The sequence below is a fragment of the Rhamphochromis sp. 'chilingali' genome (assembly GCF_963969265.1).
Source record: "Rhamphochromis sp. 'chilingali' genome assembly, chromosome: 11".
NCBI classification, from domain to species: Eukaryota; Metazoa; Chordata; class Actinopteri; order Cichliformes; family Cichlidae; genus Rhamphochromis; species Rhamphochromis sp. 'chilingali'.
In genome coordinates this window covers 636,201-662,223 of record NC_137938.1, presented here as the reverse complement: position 1 = coordinate 662,223, position 26,023 = coordinate 636,201, and the positions used below count along the sequence as shown (strand labels likewise).

Below are 26,023 nucleotides of genomic sequence, written 5' to 3'. Positions count from 1 at the left end.
GTCAGTATCCACAATATTCTCTAACAGGCGGCTGCTCCCAGTTTGAACACAGTGGCTTATTTAGCAGCTGAGCAGACGCTGACCCCAGAGGCTGCTGGGACGAGCTTTAGCTAATAGTTCATGTAGTGCTCAGTACAAGCCTGCAGAGAGCAGCAAACTCGGCCTGCACAGAGTGATGACAGTCGGACTTTCAACAGTCACATATTGAATGTGTAGCTCGTGAGTAATGAAGTGAGATGCATGTTGTCAGCCTCACCTGTCGTCACGCTCACACCTCAGACGTTACAGCGGGGCTGGGCGGACCCCTCCGTCGAGGAGACGTTAGGAGAAACACAAAGTTTCCTCTCCGAGCTCTGACACCAGAAACATGTCGTCTCAGCGTGTTCTGGAGGTTAAATCCACAAAACACAAGAACAATATAAAATCCAGTCAAGCATAGAAATATACCAGCACTGCTCAATGAGGCTGAAGAAACCAGACCACACAGTGACTCTGCTCTCTACAGGAAGTGAAGCATAGAGTCTGATTGGATGCTTTGTAAATCAAACTGAATTAAACTGGTGGTGCATGCTAGACGTGAGGTCATGCAGTGTTTCCTACCTGCCACGTTAAGGCAGCCCTGTTTTAATAATAGCATCCAACATGTGAAACTCCCCAAACTTCAGAGTGTGCACGATGTGTGTTGTTCCAGAGGAGGCAGGACAGCAAGGCCCAAGCTCCCAGGTTCCCCAAGGCCAAGGATGAGGGCTGGTTCCTCGTGCTGGGGGAGGTGGATCGCAGGGAGCTGCTGGCTGTGAAACGGCTGGGATACGTGCGTAACCACACAGCCGTGTCCATGGCCTTCTACACCCCGGAGAGGACCGGAAAGTAAGTCTGGTCTCCCACACACTGAGCGCACTGGTCTGTAGGCAGAACGTGAAATACTGTGACATTTATGTAGCACGTTACGACGTGCCTGCAGGCTGTCAATGCGATGCACCAGTCATGCCGATCAGTCCTCGGGCGCAGCGTGGACTGTGGAGGGATTAGTGGTGGTAAAATGGAAATTACACTGTTGCGTGAGTCCAGCAGCTCACTGCTGATCAGCTCCTCTGTGCCAGATCACTGGCCTGCGCAGTGTCTCAGCTTCTCCTCATTATCTTTTTAAAAGTTTATGTAGAAGCAAAGAAATGAACGTGAACACAGTTTCCACTCTGTCGCTGTCTCAGGTGATTTTCAGGCCTGTTTTTCCTCCTCTCAGGTGTATTTACACGCTGTACCTGATGAGTGACAGCTACCTGGGTCTGGACCAGCAGTATGATGTTCACCTGAACGTAACGCCTGCCAGCATCGCTGCACAGGTCAACAGCGAGGTCTCACATTCGGATCTGTCCCTGGGCTGAGGAAGTACCTCTGTGTCACGTCGGCGACGTCTGTCAGTCACCGCTTTGCTGACCTCGGAAGTGACGTCGTTTCTTTCTCACGCACTGTGGCTGTGCTCACTGTGGTGCACCGGTGCCAAGGACCGCCTCATTCTCATTCATTTAACTTTTAATTGGCAACATCCAACAAGAGTCTGCTGCTGCGCCGTTCTTGATTGGCCGGATCTTTGTGTGTGGTGTCAGATATATAAGCATGGCGGCACACGTTCGAACAGCAGCTGTGTAGCTGTGAAATGTAGCTCTGTGCCTGATTTGTAGAGAACATCGTACAGATTATACCAAAGCACATCACCGAACACAAACAGGTTGCTGTCGTGTTTGGGAGGTTGTGGGCTGACAGTAACACAAAGCTGTGTTAAAGGTGAGCACGCTGTGGAGCTTCAGCTCAACAACAGGATCATACATTTCCCTGACTCCGTGCCTGTGTGGATGTGGAAACGCAGTGTGACAAACCTTCTGTGGCCTCGTGTTGGAGCAGCAGCCAGTGTGGGTGAGAGATTTCTGTGAAGGGCAGAAAATGTGCAAATCGTTTTGGATCAGATGTGGAAACAGAAGTGTTTGTTTGGATGAAGTGCTTTGAGTTCAGGTGTGTGAACAAAGCTTCCTCCTCCCTCACCGCTGCATGCTTCAGAGGCCCTGAGCCTAACGCTGCTGTCTGTGGCCTTTGTGTGGATGTGTATGAACCCCGTGGGCAGCACTGTGCCGCCAATCATTAAAGAATTTACATTTGGTTTTGAATAAAGTGTTTTGTGTGGCTTCAAATTGTAATTGTGCGTTTTTCATTTCATTCACTTGTTTATTTGGAGTTTTCGTTCTCAGTGATTGCTTACAGCTCAGTCATGTCTGATGTGCTGTGAACACCATGCATACACTGTGTAAAAGTCTGTTTAGGTTCAGTCAGTGACACCACAGAAAAACATGAACTGACCTCGTGCTGGAATAAAACATGGAGGCTGCAGCAGTGTCGAGTGAAGCAGGTGACGGTGGGCGGGTCTGAGCCAAGACTGCAGACCAGGAGACATCCATACAGAGCACTCTGTCCACTCTGTCCACACTGTCCACCGCAGAGCTGCTGGCAGCAGGAACCACGCTGGATGAAAGATAAACATGAACATGCAGGTTCAAATGAGCTCGTGCTCGGTTTCCTTTGTTAGGCCAAAAGTTTGAAGGCTTTTTCTTTTGGGTGTTTCACACTCAGTTATTGAAATAATATTTCACTGTAAATTCATGAAAAGCAAGTGAGCGTGTCAACATATAGAATATGCCCCTAATATGATCCTGATTCTAATCCTGGTTTAAATCCTCAGACCAGCTGAAGTAAGGAAAACATCATGTGTGGGGCGTCAACAGAGACCCAGCAGGAAGAAGCTCCAAACGGCTCCAAATCACAACAGCCAGCGCCTCCAGGCAGGGGCGTGATTCCAGGGGCATGGGGGGGTATGACCCCCCCCCCCAATAATCAGACCCAACCAATATACCCCCCCAATAAAATTATGTATTATCTTGCATAAATAGGGTGTTGATTTTCTTTACTCGTTTCTGGTATTACCAGCAAAACAGTTGCATGTTTAATCATCTGGGAATCGACCCACATATTTATTTATTTAAATAAATAAATTTATTTATTTAAATAAATAAATTTATTTATTTAAATAAATAAATTTATTTAAATAAATAAATGTATTTATTTAAATAAATAAATAAATAAATGTATTTAAATAAATAAATAAATCTGGGTCAGGACCCCCAATGTTCAGCACAAAGTTACACGATGCCTGCAGGCGCTTTGTATTGGAAGCTAGACCCCACAGTAATACATAAAATAATAATTTTAAAAAGTTTCCGGTATTTGAAGCTGTTAAAATTGAAACGTGTTGCCTGTCAAACAGACGCTTTCTATAAAAACAAGCGGTCTAAAGCAGCCTCGCTTTACGCTCCGCTCAAGCAAAACATTTATGAGGTTGTGTGGTGGGAACTTTGCCCGAGGCCGTGGAGCCTTTTCAGCCCAGAGGAGCACAGAACCACGAGGTTCCACACAGAACCACGAGGTTCCGCACAGACCGACTGCAGGACATGACGGCCGTCAGCTTTGTGCCTCGGGTCTCCGGGTTAGCAGTGATCCCTGTGAGGGCCGCCGATGACGATGAAATGTACCAATAAAGTGCGTCATCTTTACACGTAACAGATAAATAAATTCCACGTGGGGATTCCGCGCACACATGTCGGTGCTGCTGCGGATTTGTCAGGTGGTTTAAACACTAACGCTCGCCGTGGCCCGGTGTGGACCTGCACTGTAGTGACTGCTCTGTGTTCTAGTAGCTCTCGTTTAGCATTAAGGTTTGATAACATGCACATTCCTGGATAATGTGACGCACAGTTTGCGCTCAGTGGTGCGTTCCCGGCAGAGAATCCACGCCACTCTTAACAGTCTGTAAATGAAAGCAGCCGTAAAAACGGGGCGCTTCCACCGGATTACGTGTCAGCTCCCACGGTGAAAAGAGCCACTTTGGCCACGCAGAAAACTGACTTTACCATCAGCCCAGCTCGCTGAGACATTAATCTCGCCTCGCAGTCCACGCCTCTGATCTTTTCACAATGCTCTGCGTGTTTCTGTCCCGGCTGGCAATTTTCCACACACGCAGTTTAATTACCAGCAAGTTTGGAGCAGAAGCGAAGGTTAAACCAGCGTCAACCGTTCCGTGTGCCTCCGGCATCCGGGATGATTTTCTCACTGCAGGCAGGAACCGCTGCAACACACACACACACACACACACACACACACACACACACACACACACACACACACACACACACACACACACACACACACACACACACACACAGAGTGATGTGTGGCTCGTCAGCGGGGTTTAAGCCTCCTGTCGTGTGCTGAGATATTCTGGTGACAGTTTACAGGAAAATGTGAAGACTTGCTTCTTTTCTGCTCGTGGCGTGATCGTGTCCCGTTCGTGGGACAGCAGACAGCTGCAGAATGAAACTATAAGGTTTTCAGGACGAAGCCGAAGTTACAACAATGTACAAGAAGTTACAGCAAAACCCACGTGCGTGATGCTCCAATAGCACATTTCTTTTGTCCACTCACGGTGAGACAAACACACGGCCTGGATATTTGCTTTGAAACTGTTTGTTCATTATTCCCACAGAGGACGTGACCGTATCACTGACACACAATGGCTCGTGTCTCTGCTGAGGTGAAACGACTTCTACAATTTCCACGTTTAGAAATCCTCGTATTCAAAGTATTTCTGTGCTGAGAAAACAAAACAAAGAAGCATCACTGTCCCCGAGCTGGCTTTGAAATCCCTCAAATCGCCAAGTAGACCACAGAGGGGTGTAGATGTGGCCTGTGGCGATAACAAACAAAATAAATAAATACATACATACATATGAATGAATGAGCAGATAAATGAATAAAATATGAATATAAAAAGATGAAAACCCAAAAGACAAGATGCAATAAAGGAGAAGCTCTCACTGTCGCTGTTAGAAAACTTTTTAAGCAACATTTTCTTCTGTTTTTTTTGTAGATAATAAATATTTTAATAAAGTGTATGTATATATGTGTGTATATATATACACGGTTGACATGACGGTTTTAATGCTGTTTCTGAGGAATCGTTGGAGCCTCCTCAGGACAGAGGTGAATGTGTTCAGTAGCCAATCTCCTTCCTCCTGGAGGCCTCGGTACATAGACTAACCAATAGGTATGCGAGCAGTCGTCCAATAGCAGCAGGCCTTCGTGCCCGCGGCACAGAGCAGGCTGTGGATGCGCCACCAGAAAATCACACGGGATGGAGGATGCGCGCGTGCGGAGCTTCTTGGAGACCGTGTGAAAACCAACAGGTTAGAAAGTGAGGTGAGCAGGAACAGCTGTCAGTGTTCTAGCCACTCGTGGAGCTGTTACACGCAGACTGATCGCGCCTGTGAATAAAATAAATTGTTTTTCATTATTATTTTGACCCTTGCAGGGCCTTCTGTGTGCGGCGGTCCGAGGTCTCAGTGTGATGCGTCTGAGCTTCCAGCTTTGAGCCTCACGCGGCCAGGAGTAACCGGGACCCGTCCACGTCAGCCCCGAAGCACCTGGAGGTATGGGCGGGAGTGCACGCGCCAGCTGCAGCTGTGACGTTTAGGCCGCGCGGAGGGAGACGTCTGCTTTGCTATGAGCGTGGATCGGCGCTGACGCAGAAACATGAAGGAGAAGTCGAAAAACGCGGCCCGGACGCGCCGGGAGAAGGAAAACAGTGAGTTTTATGAACTGGCCAAACTGCTGCCGCTGCCCTCCGCCATCACCTCCCAGCTGGACAAAGCCTCGATCATCCGGCTCACAACGAGCTACCTGAAGATGAGAGTGGTCTTCCCCGAAGGTGGGTGCGCTGCCCTTAAATACTGATGAAGAGAATCATACTAATAATAATCACAGCACGATCAATACAACTTGTGTTTAAAACAGTTGCGTGGATTTGTTAACGACACGAGCGTCTCTTTATTCTGTTTGGTCCGTGAACGTTTAACAATAACAAGAAGCGCACTTTCTCCGTGTGTTTTTATTTAATATTTACATTTCTAATATTTTTAAATTAAACTTTACTTTTTAAATCTGTTCAGAAAGCAAACGTTACATTCCACAGCACAGTGGAGCTTTTTCCTGTGAGTAAATATCCTGCTTTATCTAACAGCTCTGCACAGATCGCTGTGGTGAAATAAACACGGCCTCCAGGCTTTTACTCGCGTGTTTCTATATATATTCTTGGCGCTTTGATTTTTCAGGAATTCTGATGCTGCTGACTTTTTAATATTCTGATCAAGAAAAAATAGAATTTAGTGGAAACGAAATCGAGATTGTGGGGTCTCCGTGGGGTCCCTGTCGGGCCTGGCAGACATCAGTGGCCGGTGTGGATGGAGCTGATTGGAACATGACCACTGTCGGTTTGTTACAAACTGGGAGGCACTGGTTTCACATAATGCAAAATAACGTCCAACTGGACTTTGCTTCAAACTGCTTCCACGATCACGCATTCGCTGGAAATGGATCTTTATTGAATATAAATATGAGCAGAATCACTGTGGAAAGCGGGACGGTCGTGGGATGTATTCAAAGCAAAAACACAGACAGTGATGTAGTTCAGGACTGTCGGTAACCGTGACTCTATGAAGGTCCAGATTCAAGGGAAAATATCTAATCGATGCAAAAGCTCAGCTGGACGGAAGAACGTCATAAAACACATCCGTCACTTCCGTTTGATGACAGTGACGAACACGCTGGTCCTGCTCCTCAGTCTGCTTCAGGTCTGATGGTTATGAAGACACCAGCAGATGAGCTCCATCAGTGAGTCCGTGGGACTCTGTCACCTGGAAGAACACGAATGAATGAATCAACATAGAGGCATCACGCAGAACTACCGTGGACCCCGTGGACCAGACCGTGGCATAAAAAGGTCGCCACAGTATAGCAGAGCCAGAGTTGTCCTCCTTCCAGAGTCTCAGTTTTTCTAAGGCCACACGCACCGCACATGAATAACCGTGTGGCACAGTCACCCCCATCCTGCACGCGTGGAGGATGTCTGCGTGTCTCCATATTGAGGAAATGAACTCGTGTTTTTACTGTTTCCATTTAATTAGCTCGTGTATGAGCTTCAAAAACGCGTCAAATAAAGAAAAGCATGACGGGAAAAATGTTCCTGCTTTTTTCTAACCGCCTCGTCAGCGCGTGGCTCAGTGTCCAAATATTATTCATTAGATTTTTAAAACATTCCTGCTGAAGATTTTCATTATTCCAGTTTGTGTACTCGGCACTAATTGGCTGATTTCACATTAAAGCTTCATGCAGTGCAACCAAACTGTGCTCATAAAGTTTGTCTCTGTTTAACTGTTCAACATGAAATTATTATTTTACGTTCTTAATGTCACCAGTGTGAGACGCTCATATTTTTAAATGTATTATAATAATATATTTTTAATGTAATTATGTCTTTACTCGATTTTTATTTAAATATTATATATATTTAACATATATAATATATTTATGTTAAATAAATATATATATATTTATATAATATAATATATTTAACATAGGGCTGCACGGTGGCACGGTGGTTAGCACTGTTTCCGCACAGCAAGAATGTCCTGAGTTCAATTCCACCATCAGGCCGGGGTCTTTCTGTGTGGAGTTTGCATGTTCTCCCCGTGTTTGCGTGGGTTCCCTCCGGGTACTCCGGCTTCCTCCCACCGTCCAAAGACATGCAGCTTGTGGGGATAGGTTAATCGGATAATCCAAATTGCCACTAGGTGTGAATGTGCGAGTGAGTGTGAATGGTTGTCTGTCCCTGTGTGTTGGCCCTGCGACAGACTGGCGACCTGTCCAGGGTGTACCCCGCCTCTCGCCCTATGACAGCTGGGATAGGCTGGGATATATAATATATATAATATATTATATATATATTTATGTTAAATATATTATAAATATATATATAATATATTTAACATAAATATATTATATATATTTATGTTAAATATATATAATATATTTATGTTAAATATATATAATATATTTATATAATATAATATATTTAATATAATATATTTATGTTAAATATAGATCGTGTATAAAACAAGCAGCTGTTCGTGTATTTATATATAGACGGTAAATATTTGTATTGTTGCCGATAAATCTGTTTGTTTGTTTTTTAAGGTGAAATGTAAAAAGCTAGCGCGTGAGAGGGACAATTATAATAATACAAAATATCCTGATCTCTGGGTCACGGTTCGTGGGTTCGGGCCTGCAGCGGCGTCCCTCCGCGTGATTGTTTTTGCTGAACGCCGTAAATCATCTCAGTGTTTTTATTGAGTTTCCGTGGAAGTTGATATTTCGGTCTGTGCACTGGGTTTATTTGATTGTGTGTAGTCCGGTCGCTGCACGCCGTCTGTTTGCTCTGCAGAGCGGGCTTTGCGTGTAAACGCGCCCCGCTGCCGCAGCTGGGCGCGTCGGGGCCTGCGAGGCTCGCCGGGCCCTGCGCGCTTCTGTCTGCGCGCTTCTGTCCGCGTTTGAGGGGCTCGTGAAGTATTTTCCCGATTCTTCACTTATTTTTGGCTTCGCTGTATTTTTAGCGCTGCGGGCAACAAACTCCAGACTTCACACTGAGTTTAAACTGGGCAGATTTAAGGAACATTTGGAGTCCCGTTTAATTCCAGAGATGCCTTCGCTTTCCGCAGAATTAGCAGTTCACTTATGGAAGTAAAGACTCCTGTTTGTCCGGATATATCTTGTATTGTCAGACCCTGCTCGCTGTTGATCGGAGCTACAGGACGATCATGGAAAAGCCGTTTATAGGGCGCAGATTTGGTTGTTGTCAGTGTTCCCAAACCACTCGTACTAAGACTGTGATGAGTTGTGTTATTTATCTGGAACAAAGAACAAACTACGCGGTTTTTTACACTTACCTGTTTTGGTTGATCCGCAGGCCTGGGGGAGTCCTGGGGGCACGTTAGCCGCAGCAGCTCTCTGGATGGGCTCAGCCAGGAACTAGGCTCCCATCTCTTACAGGTACTCACTGCTATCAGTACTGGTGCTTAAAAGGCAACTGCATGTGCACTTTATTATCATCATTGTTCAGCCTGGCAATGCAGCTTTGTTGGAGGTTTGGTAGCTGCTGCCACATGCCTCCTGCTGCCTTCATTCTTGTGCTTTCAGTGTGAAATGAGCTGAACACATTCGTGGTCACGCACAGAGCCTGCAGCCTCTCGCATCAGCCGCAGCACAATGGAGCCGGGCTGTGTGCCGGCTGCAGGCTGAACGAAGCAGAGGTTAGCTAGCCTCGATCAGTCATCATGACAACGGAGGAAACACTTGAACAGTGCTGGGCCTACACATGAGAACCAGCACAGCAGCAATAGTAGTTATTCCTGACACGCGTGCAGTGTTTCCTCTTTGTTCCATACGTTTTTAGGTGAACAGCTGAGCAGCATCTAATGCAGAAAATACTGGAAAATCTAACAGTAACATAAGGAAACAGGGAAGGGTTTTCCAAAGGCAGCTTCCATCATGACCACACAGCAGAATCAATAGTTTTAAAAACATTTGAACACAGAGTCAACAGGTACATCGATTCTCATTACGCTGCATGAGTTTGAGCTGGAGGGACTTCATGATGCTGAGGTTTTAATAACCACGTGTAGGTTTCCAGGCACGCTAGTCTCCAGTTTAATCCCGGGAACATGTCACGTTAGGTTCAGGCAAACCAAACGAGCTAACGAGCCTGCTAACACAGACCGGAGCAAAAACATATGCAGAATTTCTTTTTCCAGAGTGCAAGGAGGCCATGTTCTCCTCGTGCATGAAGCCGTCTTTGTCTCTAACAAGTCAAATCTGCACAGCACAGACAGCAAAGGCACGGAGCTGAATGCAGCCACAGCCAAGTTCCATCAAAGAAGGGAAACAGTCTGACTCCACCGTCGTAATTGGCCCTAAATGTGCAGATACACAGAAACAGATGATAACACAGATGCAACTAAAAAGAGAAGCAGCTTTGTACCTGTGCAATAACGCCTTTTCTACCCTGTACCGTTTCTTCCAGACGTTAGATGGCTTCATTTTTGTGGTTGCTCCTGATGGGAAAATCATGTACATATCAGAAACAGCGTCAGTGCACTTGGGCCTGTCACAGGTTGGTCTGACACACCCGATGTGGTCGCTTCCTCCGGGCCTGATATGTCATAGCTGTGAGCTGAATGTTCATTTCAACAGGTAGAGTTGACAGGAAACAGCATCTACGAGTACATCCACCCAGCAGACCACGATGAAATGATAGCTGTCCTCACAGCGCACCAGCCTTACCACTCCCACTTTGTCCAAGGTAATCAGCCATCTACACGTGTGCTTCTGTGTACGGCATCACTATGCAGCACAGCTCATGTGAGTTTTTATGTCTCTGCAGAATATGAGATGGAGCGCTCCTTCTTTCTCAGAATGAAGTGCGTCCTTGCTAAAAGAAATGCTGGTCTTACCTGTGGAGGCTACAAGGTAACAGAGTGGTCTGAACACATGCTGCCCTCATCAGCCACACAAAATCAAACTTTCAGAGATGAGAGGAAATGATGTGCACTCACACTCGAGGTCAAACAGACGTGCAGTTTTTAGGAGCACACAAGTGTTCAGTGAAGGACAATGACATGCATATATGTACGTATAGCTCTGGAAGATAAACCACCACGTATCCCAGGACGGTCCAACCCTGCAGTAACCGCCGCGCTGAAGCGGCTGACTTACTCAGAGCTACAGCTCAAACTGTGTGCAGTCGTCTCCATGTGCACCGGGGTTGTCAGGATTTCCTTTTTTATGTATAAATATGGGTCGAGAGTTGCAGCGTAACACGTCTGCTGGCCAGCAAGTCGTACTGACTGCAGCGTGCTGCTGTGGCAGCAACAGCATCCACGTCATGTTGACCTCTGTCCAGTGTTCTCGTCTCACAGGAAAGTCTAACAGACTGAAACACGGGTTCAAAGTGAAAGAGCACAACCCTGACATCAGGTCTGGGCCTCAGCTCATCAAACGTACCCTCCTGCGTGACTGATGTTGTTACCTGCTGTGTCCGCTTGGCCCAGGTGATCCACTGCAGCGGCTACCTGAAGATTCGACAGTACAGCCTCGACATGTCTCCGTTTGACGGCTGCTATCAGAACATCGGGCTGGTGGCTGTCGGCCATTCGCTGCCGCCCAGCGCCATCACTGAGATCAAACTGCACAGCAACATGTTCATGTTCAGAGCCAGTCTGGACATGAAGCTCATCTTCCTCGACTCACGGTATGTCCGCTCACCGTCTGCAGCTGCTGCTCACAGGACAGAGGCGTGTGCGTAGATTGGCCCTTTCCTGATCTCTTAGCTTTTACAGAATTGTTTTCAAGCACGAATGACCCGCCTGAGATGTTAAAGCGAGGCCAGAGCGTACGTTTGGTTTCTTTTGAGTGACGTGGCCGTGAGTGATCGTTGTGTGCCTGAGCTTGACTGACAGCAGGATGTTCTTACATAGAGCACAATTTATGGTTCCATCAATTAGGACAAAGAGCACCATGTGTAACTGTGGGTATGATGTTCTTTTCCTGACATGCTGTGTTGTACCACATGTATGGGGACTCAGACCTTTTGTATTGTTTTCCCCAAAGTCTTGGGGACCATCAGAATGTCTTTGTGGAGTGTTTGTGTTGTTGGTCAGCACAGAGTTTGCCGTACAGCTCTCCCACGGATGCCAATAACTGAGGGAAGTGAGGCCTGCTCTTCTTTAGATGTTGCTCTGGGTTCGTTGTGACCTCCTGGAGTCACGGATGTTTGGTTGGCCAGACACTTCTGGGAAGTTCCACAGTTGTTCCCAGTTTTCTCCACATGTGGATACGACTCTCAGCGTCTTTTCATTGGAGCTACAAAGCTGGCTTTGTGGCGCCTTTCAGACTCAAAGATGTCACTGGCTTTGTTTCCTTAGACCTCAGCTTTCTGTGTTGTCACACATGTGTGGGAGTAATCCAGCTCCGCAAAATGATCTAAACTTTCCAATAAATGGGGTTGATCACAGTTAATGAATGATTTAACGAGGAGGGCAATTACTTTTTCCACACAGGACCAGGTAGGGTTGGATAACCGTTTTCCTTTAACAAATGAAATCTTCATGTTAAACTGTAGGATCTCAGATATGCGAAACAGAAACCAGGAAGGGGAAATACTCAATCACAGCATTGGTTTTTGGTATTTGCTTGATACACGTTTTGTGTGAGGGCCTGTAGAAATACAGGAAGTACGATCAAAGAAAACACCAGCATATAATAAAAATGCTGCAAAAGCACATAAAACACAAGAGAAACGAGTTACTGGAGCCAGTCTGTGCAGAAGTGACGGATAGTAAACATTTATTTACAGGAGTCACGTGATGTGTTTCTTCATCACAACACAAACGTTCCTCTTCTTGCAGCGTCTCAGTGCCATCTGCAGTTGTTCACTTGTCCTTTATTCAACTTCCATTGTCACTTTTTTTACTTCCTGTATGTTTGTTTTTTCTATTTGCTGCTGTTTCCTTTGGTTGCAGTGCATCTGACCTCGTAGGGCCACCGTATGGAAGCCTGATTTATACTTGATAGTGTGTGTGTGTGTGTGTCAGCAGTACTTGTGTTAGTAATGCTGTGGGGACATCAATCTGTTTACATAGTGAACATTCTTACGTTTCATAGTAAAGTTTGAAGTTTGGGGTAAAAAAAGGAAACAAAAGTTGTTGTATTTAGAGTAAGTCTCTGCAAATGATGAGATGTAACTGTGTGTGTGTGTCTGTGTGTGTTCCAGGGTTGCAGAGCTGACGGGCTATGAGCCTCAGGATCTAATCGAGAAAACTCTGTATCATCACGTCCACAGCTGTGACTGCTTCCACCTGCGCTGTGCTCATCATTTGTGTGAGTTAGGTTTGTTTTACCATCTTACACACACACACACACACACACACACAGTGTGTACTGTAACAGTGTTACAGTATAATGAACAGATATTCCATAAATACATTCGTTGTTCATTTAGACTAATGAGAGCACCAAACAATACAAAACTAAATAAACACATTTTGTAGTTCCAGCATGATCTTGGTGTGATTCCACCCTGTGCTGTAATTTGTTGGGATGTTTCTCTGACCTGTTGTTTTCTCGGTGTTTCAGTGCTGGTCAAAGGTCAGGTCACTACAAAGTACTACCGTTTCTTGGCCAAGCATGGCGGCTGGGTGTGGGTTCAGAGTTATGCAACCATTGTCCACAACAGCCGCTCATCCAGACCTCACTGCATTGTCAGCGTCAACTATGTTCTCACGTGAGTCTCTGTTGCAGCTCCTACACACTCAGTTTCCTCTGTGAGACACGGGTCAAAGGTCAGACTGACACTCAGAAGATTTGTTGGAGACAAACGAGATTTTGAACAATTAAGGCTATATCTGATGTTGCCATTCACTTCCCAAAGATCACATGAAAAATCACTCAGTATCATCCGGTGATGAAGCTGGCATGCAGCATGAGGAATAGATCTAAGGGAAAGCTCTTTGTCTGATACAGATGGCAGGATATTTATCGCTCAGCTGGTTACAGTCTGCATTTTGATCTATGCAGAAGACAAAGCTAACGGGGTTAGCAGCACGTATTTAATGACTATGATGCTCATGAATTAGTAGAAGAAGAAGAATCACTTTCGTGGTCGTAAGACTGACAGCAAGAACACAGTGTTACACCGTCAGTCAGTCGGGAGGACTGCAGCGTCACGCAGATGAACGCACATTTGTTCTGTCAGAAGCAAAGGCACTCATCTACACCGATGCAGACAAATAAAAACGGTCAGATGAGACTAATAAGAGATTAATAACAAGTATGACTGAGCAGAGGTCTGTGAACACAGTGAGTGAAGAAGAAACAGCAGTTTTCCTTCAGTGTCGCTGCTCTGACCGCTGGAAGACAATTGACTAATATATGATTATATTAATAATAATAATGATATATGTATGTATACATATAATGACTATAAAGTGACTGAGTGAGAACAGTCACAGGTGTCGCAGCAGGTGTATTTAATGTGTGTCCGTGGAGACGCTGACATGTTGACATGCAGAGTCTTAAATTGCTGCAATATCTGAATTGACTTTTAAAACAATCAGAGGAACTAATGAAAGTGACAGTGCACGTTAACTGCACGTTAACTGCACGTTAACTGCACGGTAGCCCCATGAACAGATGCACTACATGGTTACAGTGCACAGTTTAGGAGGCTCCATGAACCCACTGTGAAATCTTAGTGCCTGAGAGAAGGACAGAGAACAGCTGATGTTCCTCTCATTCACCTCTTTACTTAGTGTTTAGCTGCTAACAGCACTCAGCACACATCAGGAAACACAAAGCAGATGAGCTGAGTATGTGTGAGCTCTCTCCTGCTCAGTCTCTGCTGAGGACGTCTGTGCTGGTGGCTCTCCTGAGAAACCAGTATAAACCTCTGTAATTCCACCCAGTCTGCTCTCACCAGTGTTAGGCTTCTTACTCAAAGAATATTACTCATTATTTTGAAGTAATCCATTACATTACTTAATTACTCCCTGTAAAAGGTCATTTGTTACACTAACATAGACTTAAATGTGATGATGTTTGACAGCTGCCAGTTAACAGCCTCAGGTTTCACACTGATGAACACACATACATCTTTATTCAGCACCAACTCAAAGCAACGCTGATAAAGACACAGTGAAGGCTGCTGAAATTCTAATGTAGAAACCAAGAACTGGAGGTTGCAGCGCTGCAGGTGCTCATGTCTCTGCTCTTTGCCTGTAAAGGACACAAGGCTACAGCACGTCTGCCTACGACCAGTCCTACCAGTCATATTTTGAACAGGACGGGGTTGATTTGGACACGTCTGGTGATTCTGTATATTGTGAACAAGAATAATCTCAGAGCCCATCTGAGCCACAGCGCTGCGATCAAGCCCAGGTCCAATCAGTGCTGTGTATGAATTACTGAGGCTGAAGTGCAGAACACATCAGTGTTTCCCATGCAGGTGGTCTCTGAGTGTCTCTGAGTGTCCAGGGCAGGTCTGCTGTCTGTGCTTTGATAACATAGTATTGGTCCTGAGATGCTGTGCAAACAGCAGCTACTCACTGGAGGTTAACTGGAACTCTGTTAAAGCCTTGTTTTCAGCATCAGGCCGTCTAACTAAAGTTTGTCCTTTTTCCTTTTATTATTATTGTTGTTCCTTTGAAACAAACGATCAGGATTTCTTTCAGAAACCAATAACTGGGTTTTTCCCTAGTTCTGATGACAGAGACATTCCTGTGTTATCAGTAGATATGCTGGTGATGTCAGAGTCTGAGTCCTTTGTTGGCTGTTACCTGCACAGTCAGTCTGGCGGTGTGTAAAGAAAGGAGCTGACCATGCTGGGACCATCAGGCCATAAAAACAGTCAAATGCTTGTTCTTTCAAACAGAATGAAGCCGATCAGTGCCGACATCAGCTGCTCTCTCTGTCAGTAACTAAACTTATTTATTATTTACTGCCCCGATGTGTGTATTTCACAGATGTACAAGAGCCTAAATGAATGAATAAGGCCCATAAAAAGCCTCCATTAAGCAGCATGACTTACTGCATTTACAAGCAAAGAACAGCTTGACACATGTTTGCTGCACGTCCTGCATCGCAGCCCTAACGGCTTCTGTTTACGGCCTTTTAATTGATATCTTGTAAAGATGATGAGCATTTACGGCCCCAGCTTGCTGTAAAGGGATCGAAGCCTCATAAGGCTCATTTCTTCTCCTCTTAATATATTTTCTTATGTAGTGATGATGGAGAAGAAGCCGCGTGGTCCTCTCGCTCGGTCTGAGTTTTCCACGACAAAAGGCAGAGATAAGGAGAGCGCAGGCTTTTGTGGAGTGTTGCTATCAGCAGCAGAGCTGGTTTGCCCCATAGCTTTGGCCACACAGCCACTGATAGCAGAGGTGATGGGATACTTCACCTGCATGTGAACTCCCACTGTGTGTTTAGCTCTGATGACCTCTACACCTAATACCTCCACTTGACAGTAATTTAGCAATTCTTTAAATGTCTGCAGCAAACGCATGCGACCACATTTCACTCATGTGACTTCCACAGCAGCTCTGCTGGGTGTTTCAGTCTTTAAACCATTCTGTATAAAGAACCACAGGAACACGTTCACATGAAATGCACTACAGCTGGGAAAACATCAAATGTGGGATTTCTCTGGGATGCCCCGGCAGAGCCGCTGCTTATGCTCCTCTTATTTTAGGATTCTCCAAATGTAAGCGAGCCACAGCCTGTGTGTCTGAGCGGTGTTTACAGAGACTGAGACAGAAGAGAGATCACTGTTTGTCTCAAATAAACTGTGTAGAGGTTTTCTGTTGTCTCGAAATCCATTCATCATCCATGTTGAGAACACTTTAGCAAGAAATCAATTCCCATTTCCCCGCAGTGGGACGTCCAAGTTTGTCCTACGGGTCTGATTGAGCGAGATGTAACCTTTAATCTGTCGGTGTATTCAATTGGACGGCTCAGTGGATCCCTCTGGTAACATAAGCAGCTCCCGTCCTTTCAGCACCACCCACCCACCCACACACATCGCCCGGTCTCTCAGCACTCATCACACTCTAACTGCTAAACAGATGTTATTGACTTTTTGCACCCAGAGAAAATGCAGCTCATCGTCTTCTTTAATAAATAGTCTTTACATGAGACTGGAAGCTCTCCACATCTATGCACTGTACCTCTGGGCTTTTCTGCTTGTGTGTCTTTAGGGAGACAGAATATAAAGGCCTCCAGCTTTCTCTGGACCAGGCCACATCCAAGGCCTCGTTTCCCTGCACGAGCAGCCTCACAGACAACTGCAGAACTGCCAAGAGCCGAGCATCACGGCCCAAGAGCAAAGCCAGGCTCTCGCCATATACACAGGTGAGTGCAGGTCTCTGAGACTGAGGTATGAACACGTTACTGCACTGCTGCCTGGTTGGGACGTGGGAGCAACGCTGCAGCTGTGCTCCTTGCTGAAGGAGACAGTGTGCACCAATAGCAGCAGGCATTGTTAGACCCGGACTGAGTTTTAGATTTAAATGAAAAAATGATTTATTATGTCTTTATTTTGTCAGACACTTTTTTTCCACCTCTTCTTTTTCTTCTTCTGGTGCTTGGATTATAAATTGTAGTGGCAGACATCAGAGAAAGCCTCACTGGACTGAACCATTACTCCAGTTCATCATTCACAGAGTTCATGATCGTGGTTTCAAGAACTGGTTTCTTCTCTCAAACTAGTGACCAGGAAGGAACACATTCATCCCCGGATAGCTGAGACAGCTTCACTAACCAGTTTGGGTCTTCTTCCAGACCTTAGCAATAAACTTTCTGAAGAGTCTGTTTCCATATGGATAACCTGTGTAAATATACAGGTCTCCTTCTTAGATCTGTACTGAATTAGTCAGTCCACCGAGGGCTGTCAATCTAAGAGAAACTACCAAATATAGTCAGTCATGATCAGTATGGAGTCGGCTTTGGCTTTATCAAGTTTAATGACACAGTGAGCCAGGGGTGTCGAACTCCAGGCCTCGAGGGCCGGTGTCCTGCAGGTTTTAGATCTCCCCCTGGGTCAACACACCTGAATCACATGATTAGTTCATTACCAGGCATCTGGAGAACTTCAGGACATGTTGAGGAGGTCATTCAGCCATTTGAATCAGCTGTGTTGGATCAAGGACACATCTAAAACCTGCAGGACACCGGCCCTCGAGGCCTGGAGTTGGACACCTGTGCTGTAATCCTTCAGCAGCGCTTACTAATGTGAGTATATGAATATAGAGTATATAGTTGAGTTCATGCTGTGTGGATTAGAAAATAAATCCAAACGTGGGGACTCTGTTTTTGTGTTTCTGAGACCTCAGGCAGATGGCACATGATTTTCATTTCAGTATTAAAAATAAATCTTACATTTAAAAAGATGTAAGGTTACTTTCAAACCTGTAATATAGGGAACTAGCATTAAAAAATGTCTGTAGTTCCCAAACAGTTGATGCAGAACGTTTCAGATGAATGTCTGCACACACACGTCTGTGCTATTCAATTCAATTCAATTTTATTTACACAGCGCCAAATCACAACAACAGTCGTCTCAAGGCACTTTATATTGTACAGTAGATCGTACAATAATAGATACAGAGAAAAACCCAACAATCATATGACCCCCTATGAGCAAGCACTTTGGCGACAGTGGGAAGGAAAAACTCCCTTTTAACAGGAAGAAACCTCCGGCAGAACCAGGCTCAGGGAGGGGCGGGGCCATCTGCTGTGATTGGTTGGGGTGAGAGAAGAAAGACAGGATAAAGACATGCTGTGGAAGAGAGACAGAGGTTAATAACAGATATGATTCAATGCAGAGAGGTCTGTTAATACATAGTGAGTGAGAAAGGTGACTGGAAAGGAAAAACTCAATGCATCATGGGAATCCCCGGCAGCCTACGTCTATTGCAGCATAACTAAGGGAGGATTCAGGGTCACCTGGTCCAGCCCTAACTATATGCTTTAGCAAAAAGGAAAGTTTGAAGCCTAATCTTGAAAGTAGAGTAGGGCTGGGCCATATTATACCGTTCACGGTAATACCGGTATAATGTTAGGCAACGATAGGAAAATGAAATATCGCGATAGAATGGGAGTAAAACGCGCATGCGCAGTGCCTTTGTTTTCATACGCACATGGCCGATTGTTGGTTTGTAAAAATGGTGCAACTTCAGTGATGTGGAACTGGTTTGGTGTTTGTCCGTCAGATACACAACAAAGCACATTTTTTTGCAGAACATGCAAGCGGCCGTCGTTATTGTCGTATTTGTCGGACTAAGATGCTCTTAAATCTGGGAGTAATCTGGGTCCTAAACTCCGTATGCTTCAGGTCAAACAACACTGCAGCATCACTTAGAGTTAAAAACTGTCTAAATTCTTTCATCTTTAATAAAACGATCAGCATTGCTGCTTTACCAGGTGTAACTATGAAGTTTAACATCCAGGCATCCATGAAAACAAAATTTATTACATTTAACGGAGTTAGAAGTTAGCATGAAGTTAGCGGAAGTTAGCTCGCTAGTTTCGCTAGTTACCTAAGCATGATATTGCATGTTCTGACTGAGAGATTTCTGAAAAAAATCAAACGTACAGCTCTGCTATCAGTTCCAACATAAATGAAGACAGGAAACTAAACAGCAGTGACGTTTGTAGGGTTACTGAAGTTGGGCTAGCTGGTATATAATGATGTGCTACGTGATCGCTAGCGACACAGCTATGTTAGCATAACATAAACAGTGAAGCTGGAGGACGAACACTAACACTTTTCCACTTATAAAAGTTAACGTGAAGGTTCTTCATGGTTAGAGACAAATGCAATCGCATGGCAGGATGCTGTAAATGGACCAAACTTCAGTCAGGAGAACAACTGAGATAATCCATCCACAATACGAGGTTAGTCATTAATATACTGCAACAACATGGGAATAGAGCAGCTGCAGAGAATTCAACACTAATGAATCAATGGTACAGAAGTGGAGGAAGCAAGAAGAATGAGTTTAATAAAGTTTGATTTATCTGACTGCTTTGTTTCGCTTAATGTGCCTTATAATCCTGTGCACCTTATGGTCCGAAAAATACGTACTGCACACTGCAGTTTGCAAAGCACCTCTTTTTAACTTCAGTGGATATTATACATGGTTATGCTCAGGATATGTCAGCCCATTTCTACTGGAAATGCCTTTTGGTTAAACTTTCAGCAAGGAATTTGCATTTGCACTGTTACATTTTTATTTATAAAGCTTTAATGTACATAAAAACCAGCTTCTTGTTTAAGTGAAAATAAATGGAAGGTTGTCTTTTTGCGCTAGTAATGTTGTGGAGTTGTATTTTGTCTCGCATCAATTATATCGTCGGTTATATCGTTATCGCAAATTTTCAAATATACATCGTGATAAATATTTTTGGCCATATCGCCCTGCTCTAAAGTAGAGATAGTGTCTGTCTCCTGAATCCAAACTGGAAGCTGGTTCCACAGAAGAGGGGCCTGAAAACTGAAGGCTCTGCCTCCCATTCTACTTTTAAATACTCTAGGAACAACAAGTAGGCCTGCAGAGCGAGAGCGAAGTGCTCTAATAGGGTGATATGGTACTACAAGGTCATTAAGATAAGATGGGGCCTGATTATTTAAGCCAAAGAAGGGAAGCCAAAACAGGAGAAATCTGCTCTCTCTTTCTAGTCCCTGTCAGGACTCTTGCTGCAGCATTTTGGATTAGCTGAAGACTTTTCAGGGAGTTTTTAGGACTTCCTGATAATAATGAATTACAGTCGTCCAGCCTGGAAGTAATAAATGCATGAACTAGTTTTTCAGCGTCACTCTGAGACAGGATATTTCTAACTTTAGAGATGTTGCACAAATGGAAGAAAGCAGTCTTACATATTTGTTTAATATGTGCGTTGAAGGACATGTCCTGGTCAAAATGACTCCAAGGTTCCTCACAGCGTTACTGGAGGCCAAGGTAATGCCATCCAGAGTAAGAATCTGGTTAGATACCATATTTCTAAGCTTTTCAGGGCCGAGTACAATAACCTCAGTTTGATCTGAATTAAGAAGCAGAAAGTGAGCGGCCATCCAGGTCTTTATGTCTTTAAGACATTCCTGCAGTTTAACTACACTGAACAAAAATATAAACGCAACACTTTTGTTTTTGCTCCCATTCCCCATGGGATGGACGTAGAGACCTAAAATTCATTCCAGATACACAATATAACCATCCCTCCCAAACAGTGGTCACAAATCAGTCCAAATGTGTGGTAGTGGGCACATCTGCTATATTGAGATAATCCATCCCACCTCACAGGTGTGCCACATCAGGATGCTGATCTGACTTCATGAGTAGTGCACAGGTGTACCTCAGACTGCCCACAACAAAAGGCCACCCTGGAATGTGCAGTTTTGACTCACAGCAAAATGCCACAGATGCCACAAGCAATGAGGGAGCGTGCAATTGGCATGCTGACAGCAGGAATGTCAACCAGATCTGTCGCCCGTGCATTGAATGTTCATTTCTCAACCATAAGCCGTCTCCACAGGCGTTTCAGAGAACATGGCAGCACATCCAACCGGCCTCACAACCGCAGACCTCGTGTAACCACACCAGCCCAGGACCTCCACATCCAGCAGGTTCACCTCCAAGATCGTCTGAGACCAGCCACCCAGACAGCTGCTGGAACAATTGGTTTGCACAACCAAACAATTTCTGCACAGACTGTCAGAAACCGTCTCAGGGACGCTCAACTGCATGCCCGTCGTCCTCATCGGGGTCTTGACCTGACTCCAGCTCGTCGCCGTAACAGACTTGTGTGGGCAAATGCTCACATTCGATGGCGTCTGGCACGTTGGAGAGGTGTGCGCTTCACGGATGAATCATGGTTCACATTGTTCAGGGCAGATGGCAGCTGAGAATGTCCCAGTTCTTGCATGGCCAGCATACTCACCGGACATGTCACCCATTGAGCATGTTCGGGATGTGCTTGACCGGCGTATACGACAGCGTGTACCAGTTCCCACGAATATCCAACAACCTCGCACAGCCATTGAAGTGGAGTGGACCAACATTCCACAGGCCACAATTGACAATCTGATAGACTCCATGCGACGATGTGTTGCACTGCATGAGGCAAATGGTGGTCACACCAGATACTGACCGGTTCTGGGTCCCCAGACCCCCAATAGTGCAAAAAACTGCACATTCCAGGGTGGCCTTTTGTTGTGGGCAGTCTGAGGTACACCTGTGCACTACTCATGATGTCAGATCAGCATCCTGATGTGGCACACCTGTGAGGTGGGATGGATTATCTCAATATAGAAGATGTGCCCACTACCACACATTTGGACTGATTTGTGACCACTGTTTGGGAGGGATGGTTATATTGTGTATCTGGAATGAATTTTAGGTCTCTACGTCCATCCCATGGGGAATGGGAGCAAAAACAAAAGTGTTGCGTTTATATTTTTGTTCAGTGTAATTGGTGTGTGTTATCTGGCTTCATGGACAGATAGAGCTGGGTGTCATCTGCATAGCAGTGTAAATGTATGCTATGTCTTCTAATGATACTGCCTAAGGGAAGCATGTATAATGTAAATAGAATTGGTCCTAGCACTGAACCCTGTGGAACTCCATAATTAACCTCAGTGTGTGAAGAGGACTCTCCATTTACATGCACAAACTGGAGTCTATTAGATAGATATGATACAAACCACTGCAGCACAGTACCTGTAATACCTACAGCATGTTCTAATCGCTCTAATAGGATATTATGGTCGACAGTATCGAACGCTGCACTGAGGTCTAGCAGGACAAGCACAGAGATGAGTCCACTGTCAGAGGCCATAAGAAGATCATTTGTAACCTTCACTAAAGCTGTTTCTGTGCTGTGATGAGCTCTGAAACCTGACTGAAACTCTTCAAATAAGCCTCTGCAGATGATCTGTTAGCTGTTTGACAACTACTCTTTCAAGGATGTTTGATATGAAAGGAAGGTTGGAGATTGGCCTATAATTAGCTAAGACTGCTGGGTCTAGAGATGCTTTTTGAGTAAAGGTTTAACTACAGCCAGCTTGAAGGCCTGTGGTACATAGCTGATTATTAGAGATAGGTTGATCATATTTAAGATCGAAGAATTAATTAATGGCAGGACTTCTTTGAGCAGTTTTGTAGGAATGGGGTCTAAAAGACACGTTGATGGTTTGGAGGAAGTAATTATTGAAGTTAACTCAGAAAGATCAATTGGAGAAAAAGAGTCTAACTTAACATCAATGGTACTAAGAGTAGCTGTAGATAATATTACATCTGTGGGATGATTATTGGTAATTTTTTCTCTAATGATAAGAATTTTATTTGTGAAGAAGTTCATGAAGTCATTACTAGTTAACGTTAAAGGGATGGTTGGCTCAACAGAGCTCTGACTGTTTGTCAGCCTGGCTACAGAGCTGAAGAGAAACCTGGGGTTGTTCTTATTTTCTTCAATCAGTGATGAATAGTAAGATGTTCTGGCTTTGCGGAGGGCTTTCTTATAAAGCAGCAAACTATTTCTCCAGGCTAAATGATGATCCTCTAAATTTGTGACACGCCATTTCCTCTCCAGATTACGAGTCATCTGCTTTAGGCTACGTGTTTGAGAATTATACCACGGAGTCAGGTACTTCTGATTAGAGACCTTAGTTTTCACAGGAGCTACAGTATCCAGAGTCGTACGTAGTGAGGAGGTGAAATTATTAACAAGATGATCGACCTCTGTTGGAGCAGCGTTCAGATAGCTGCTCTGCTCTATGTTGGTACAGGGCATTGAAGATGATAACAGTGGGTGGATTATATTCTTAAACTGAGTTACAGCGCTTTCAGAAAGACATCTACTTTGATAAAGTCTACTCTCCACCGCTGTGTAATCAATTATTGTAAATGTAAATGTTATCAGGAAATGATCAGACAGGAGAGGGTTTTCAGGAAACACTGTTAAATGTTCAGTTTCTATGCCATATGTTAAAACAAGATCTAGAGTGTGATTAAAGTGGTGGGTGGGTTCTTTTACATTTTGAGAGAAGCCAATTGAGTCTAATAACAGATTAAATGCCATGTTGAGGCTGTCATTTTTAGCATCTACATGGATGTTAAAATCACCCACAATAATTATTTTATCTGAGCTCAGAACTAAATTAGATATAAAGTCTGAGAAATCAGACAGAAACTCTGTGTAAGGCCCAGGTGGACGATAGATGATAACAAGTAAGACTGGTTTCTGAGTTTCACAGCTGGGGTGGACAATGTTAAGCATCAGGCTTTCAAATGAATTAAAAGTCTGTCTTGGTCTTTCATTAATTAATAGGCTGGTGTGAAAAATTGCTGCCACACCTCCCCCTCGGCCTGTGCTTCGAGGTTTCTGGTAGTTAGAATGACTCGGGGGTGTTGATTCATTTAAACTAATATAATCATCCTGCTGCAACCAGGTTTCTGTAAGGCAGAGTAAATCGATTTGTTGATCAATTATTAAGTCATGTACTAACAGAGACTTGGAGGAGAGAGACCTAATATTCAATAATCCATATTTCACTGTTCTACTCTTTGGTTCAGATGTGGATACTGTATTGTTCTTTCTTTGTAATTGTTTATGTTTAAGTTGTTTGTTGCTGGTTTTTAGTTTGTTTTTTGTCTGTTTGGGAGCTGACACAGTCTCTATGGAGATGGGTTTTTGGGGGGGTAGCAGGAGGAGAGAAGCTGCAGAGAGGCGTGTAAGACTGCAACTCTGCTTCCTGGTACCAACTCTGGATACTCATATTTTGGGGGGTTTAATAAATTTGTCCATATTTCTAGAAATGAGAGCTGCTCCATCCAAAGTGGGATGGATGCCGTCTCTCATAACAAGACCAGGTTGCCTTCAGAAGGTTTGCCAATTATCTATTCAATTACCAATTCAATATTGATTTTAGTGACCTCCGATTGGCGTAACCGGGTGTCATTACTGCCGACGTGAATTATGATTTTACTGAATTTACGTTTACCCTTAGCCAGCAGTTTTAAATTTCCCTCAATGTCGCCTGCTCTGGCCCCTGGAAGACAATTGACTATGGTTGCCGGTGTCTCTAGCTTCATATGTCTGAGAACAGAATCACCAATTACCAGAGTTTGACCCCCGGCGGGTGTGTCGCCGAGTGGGGAAAAACGGTTAGACATATGAACAGGTTGGTGGTGTACCTGGGGCTTCTGTTTAGGACTATGCTTCCTCCTCACCGTGACCCAGCCGCCCTCTTTCCCCAGCTGCTTGGGGTCTTCCGGGGAACAGCTAGCGGGACCTATGCTATCTTCGGCTGCACCAGCTACAGGGGCCTGGCTAGCTACGGGTGAATGAAGGGTGCGAAGCCGAGTCTCCAATTCAGTAATCCTGGCCTACATTTGTTGCAGGTATCATTACTGCTAAAGGAGGCCAGGGAGTAACTAAACATCTGTCACAATGAGCAGGAAAGTGCAGGAGGGACAGGTGAAGTAGCCATGGTGCTAGCGAGTCGGCTACGAGCTAAGCTAAGCTAGCGAAACACTACAGAGACAGTGAGTGAATACTTTGGCTATAAATTAGGTAGTGAGTACACAGAGAGTGTGCTTCGGATGAAGCATGTGAAGATTATACTGTGAAAAAAGAATGTATCTAACAGTTTTTAATTAAATTACTAAGCAGATAAGCTAGGGTGACCATATTTTGATTTCCAAAAAAGAGGACATTTGGCTCAGTCATGAAGAACTTACTTAAAGAAACATAAAATCGGCCCGGGCATTTTGACTAGAGACCGACCCACCAGGTATTATAGGAAAAGCCATAAACCCTTTGAATGAAACGCTGTTGTGACAGTGATGTACAGTCTTGTTGGTATATGTATGATTTCTATACATTTTACATCAGATAAAAACTTTGGCTGTAAGATTCAGATAATTATTTATTAAAAGCTAGACATTTTAAATGTGAATAAAAAAGAAAAGTATTTCTTTGTGCCCCCCTCTCCCTGGTAATGCCCTATCTGCCCCCTGACAAAACTTTGCTAGACCCGCCCCTGCACAGTTACCAGCTGTCAGCTACGTAGAAAAGGATCCTGGTGTTATTTGTCTCTCAGAAACAGTTCATAACTTCAACTCATTCATGTCACCCAAAACATCAGCTGATACTAGAAATTAATATTAAATAAATTCTAACAACAGCTGATCAAGCTTAAACTGCTGCTGTTGTTTAACGTGACATCTGCTGGTTTCCTCTTTCTGGCGCAAAGTCGGCGATAAACAAACAAGAGATCAGCTGATCATTGATCAGTTTCATGATTGAAGGAGCACCACCAAACAACTGAGTTATTTTTACACATCGGCCAGCATCTGGCCAATCCACCACCTTTCATTGTTTATACCGTTATAAAAAAAAACAAAACATTGGCCCGTGGCCATGTCCAGCTATGGTCGGTAAGTTCGTCTGAAAGAAGGACGTGCGCTTTGGGATCTTTTAAACA

The 26,023-nt window shown here is 44.6% G+C and overlaps 2 protein-coding genes and 1 long non-coding RNA gene across 12 annotated transcripts in view; 2 read left to right on the top strand and 1 right to left on the bottom strand.

Moving 5' to 3' along the window:
- Window positions 1-2,201, top strand: part of ascc3 (activating signal cointegrator 1 complex subunit 3) — a 153,694-nt gene extending 151,493 nt beyond the window's left edge. For all 8 annotated transcript variants that reach the window (XM_080895959.1, XM_080895962.1, XM_080895958.1 and 5 more), the window contains 2 exons: window positions 692-867; window positions 1,241-2,201. In XM_080895959.1, the coding sequence (XP_080752085.1) occupies window positions 692-867; window positions 1,241-1,382 (318 nt within the window). In that variant the 3' untranslated portion in view covers window positions 1,383-2,201. The remainder of the gene's footprint in view (window positions 1-691; window positions 868-1,240) is intronic.
- On the bottom strand, window positions 7-4,169 carry LOC308405370. The gene is made up of 3 exons (XR_013973312.1): window positions 4,073-4,169; window positions 2,350-2,511; window positions 7-385 (listed from the first exon to the last, which is right to left on the bottom strand). It is a non-coding gene; the product is annotated as an uncharacterized lncRNA (long non-coding RNA).
- Window positions 4,170-4,960: 791 nt separating this feature from the next.
- The window catches only part of LOC308406110 (single-minded homolog 1-A-like), a 27,772-nt gene continuing 6,709 nt past the window's right edge, over window positions 4,961-26,023 (top strand). Inside the window, exons 1-10 of one of the 3 annotated variants that reach the window (XM_080896972.1) lie at window positions 4,961-5,298; window positions 5,411-5,806; window positions 8,900-8,982; window positions 10,013-10,102; window positions 10,183-10,291; window positions 10,373-10,458; window positions 11,040-11,239; window positions 12,761-12,867; window positions 13,123-13,270; window positions 16,737-16,890. In XM_080896972.1, coding sequence (XP_080753098.1) covers window positions 5,632-5,806; window positions 8,900-8,982; window positions 10,013-10,102; window positions 10,183-10,291; window positions 10,373-10,458; window positions 11,040-11,239; window positions 12,761-12,867; window positions 13,123-13,270; window positions 16,737-16,890 — 1,152 coding nt within the window. In that variant the 5' untranslated portion in view covers window positions 4,961-5,298; window positions 5,411-5,631. Of the gene's footprint in view, window positions 5,299-5,410; window positions 5,807-8,481; window positions 8,788-8,899; window positions 8,983-10,012; window positions 10,103-10,182; window positions 10,292-10,372; window positions 10,459-11,039; window positions 11,240-12,760; window positions 12,868-13,122; window positions 13,271-16,736; window positions 16,891-26,023 lie in introns of those variants that run through there. The other 2 variants (XM_080896973.1, XM_080896974.1) reach the window with 2 other exon arrangements.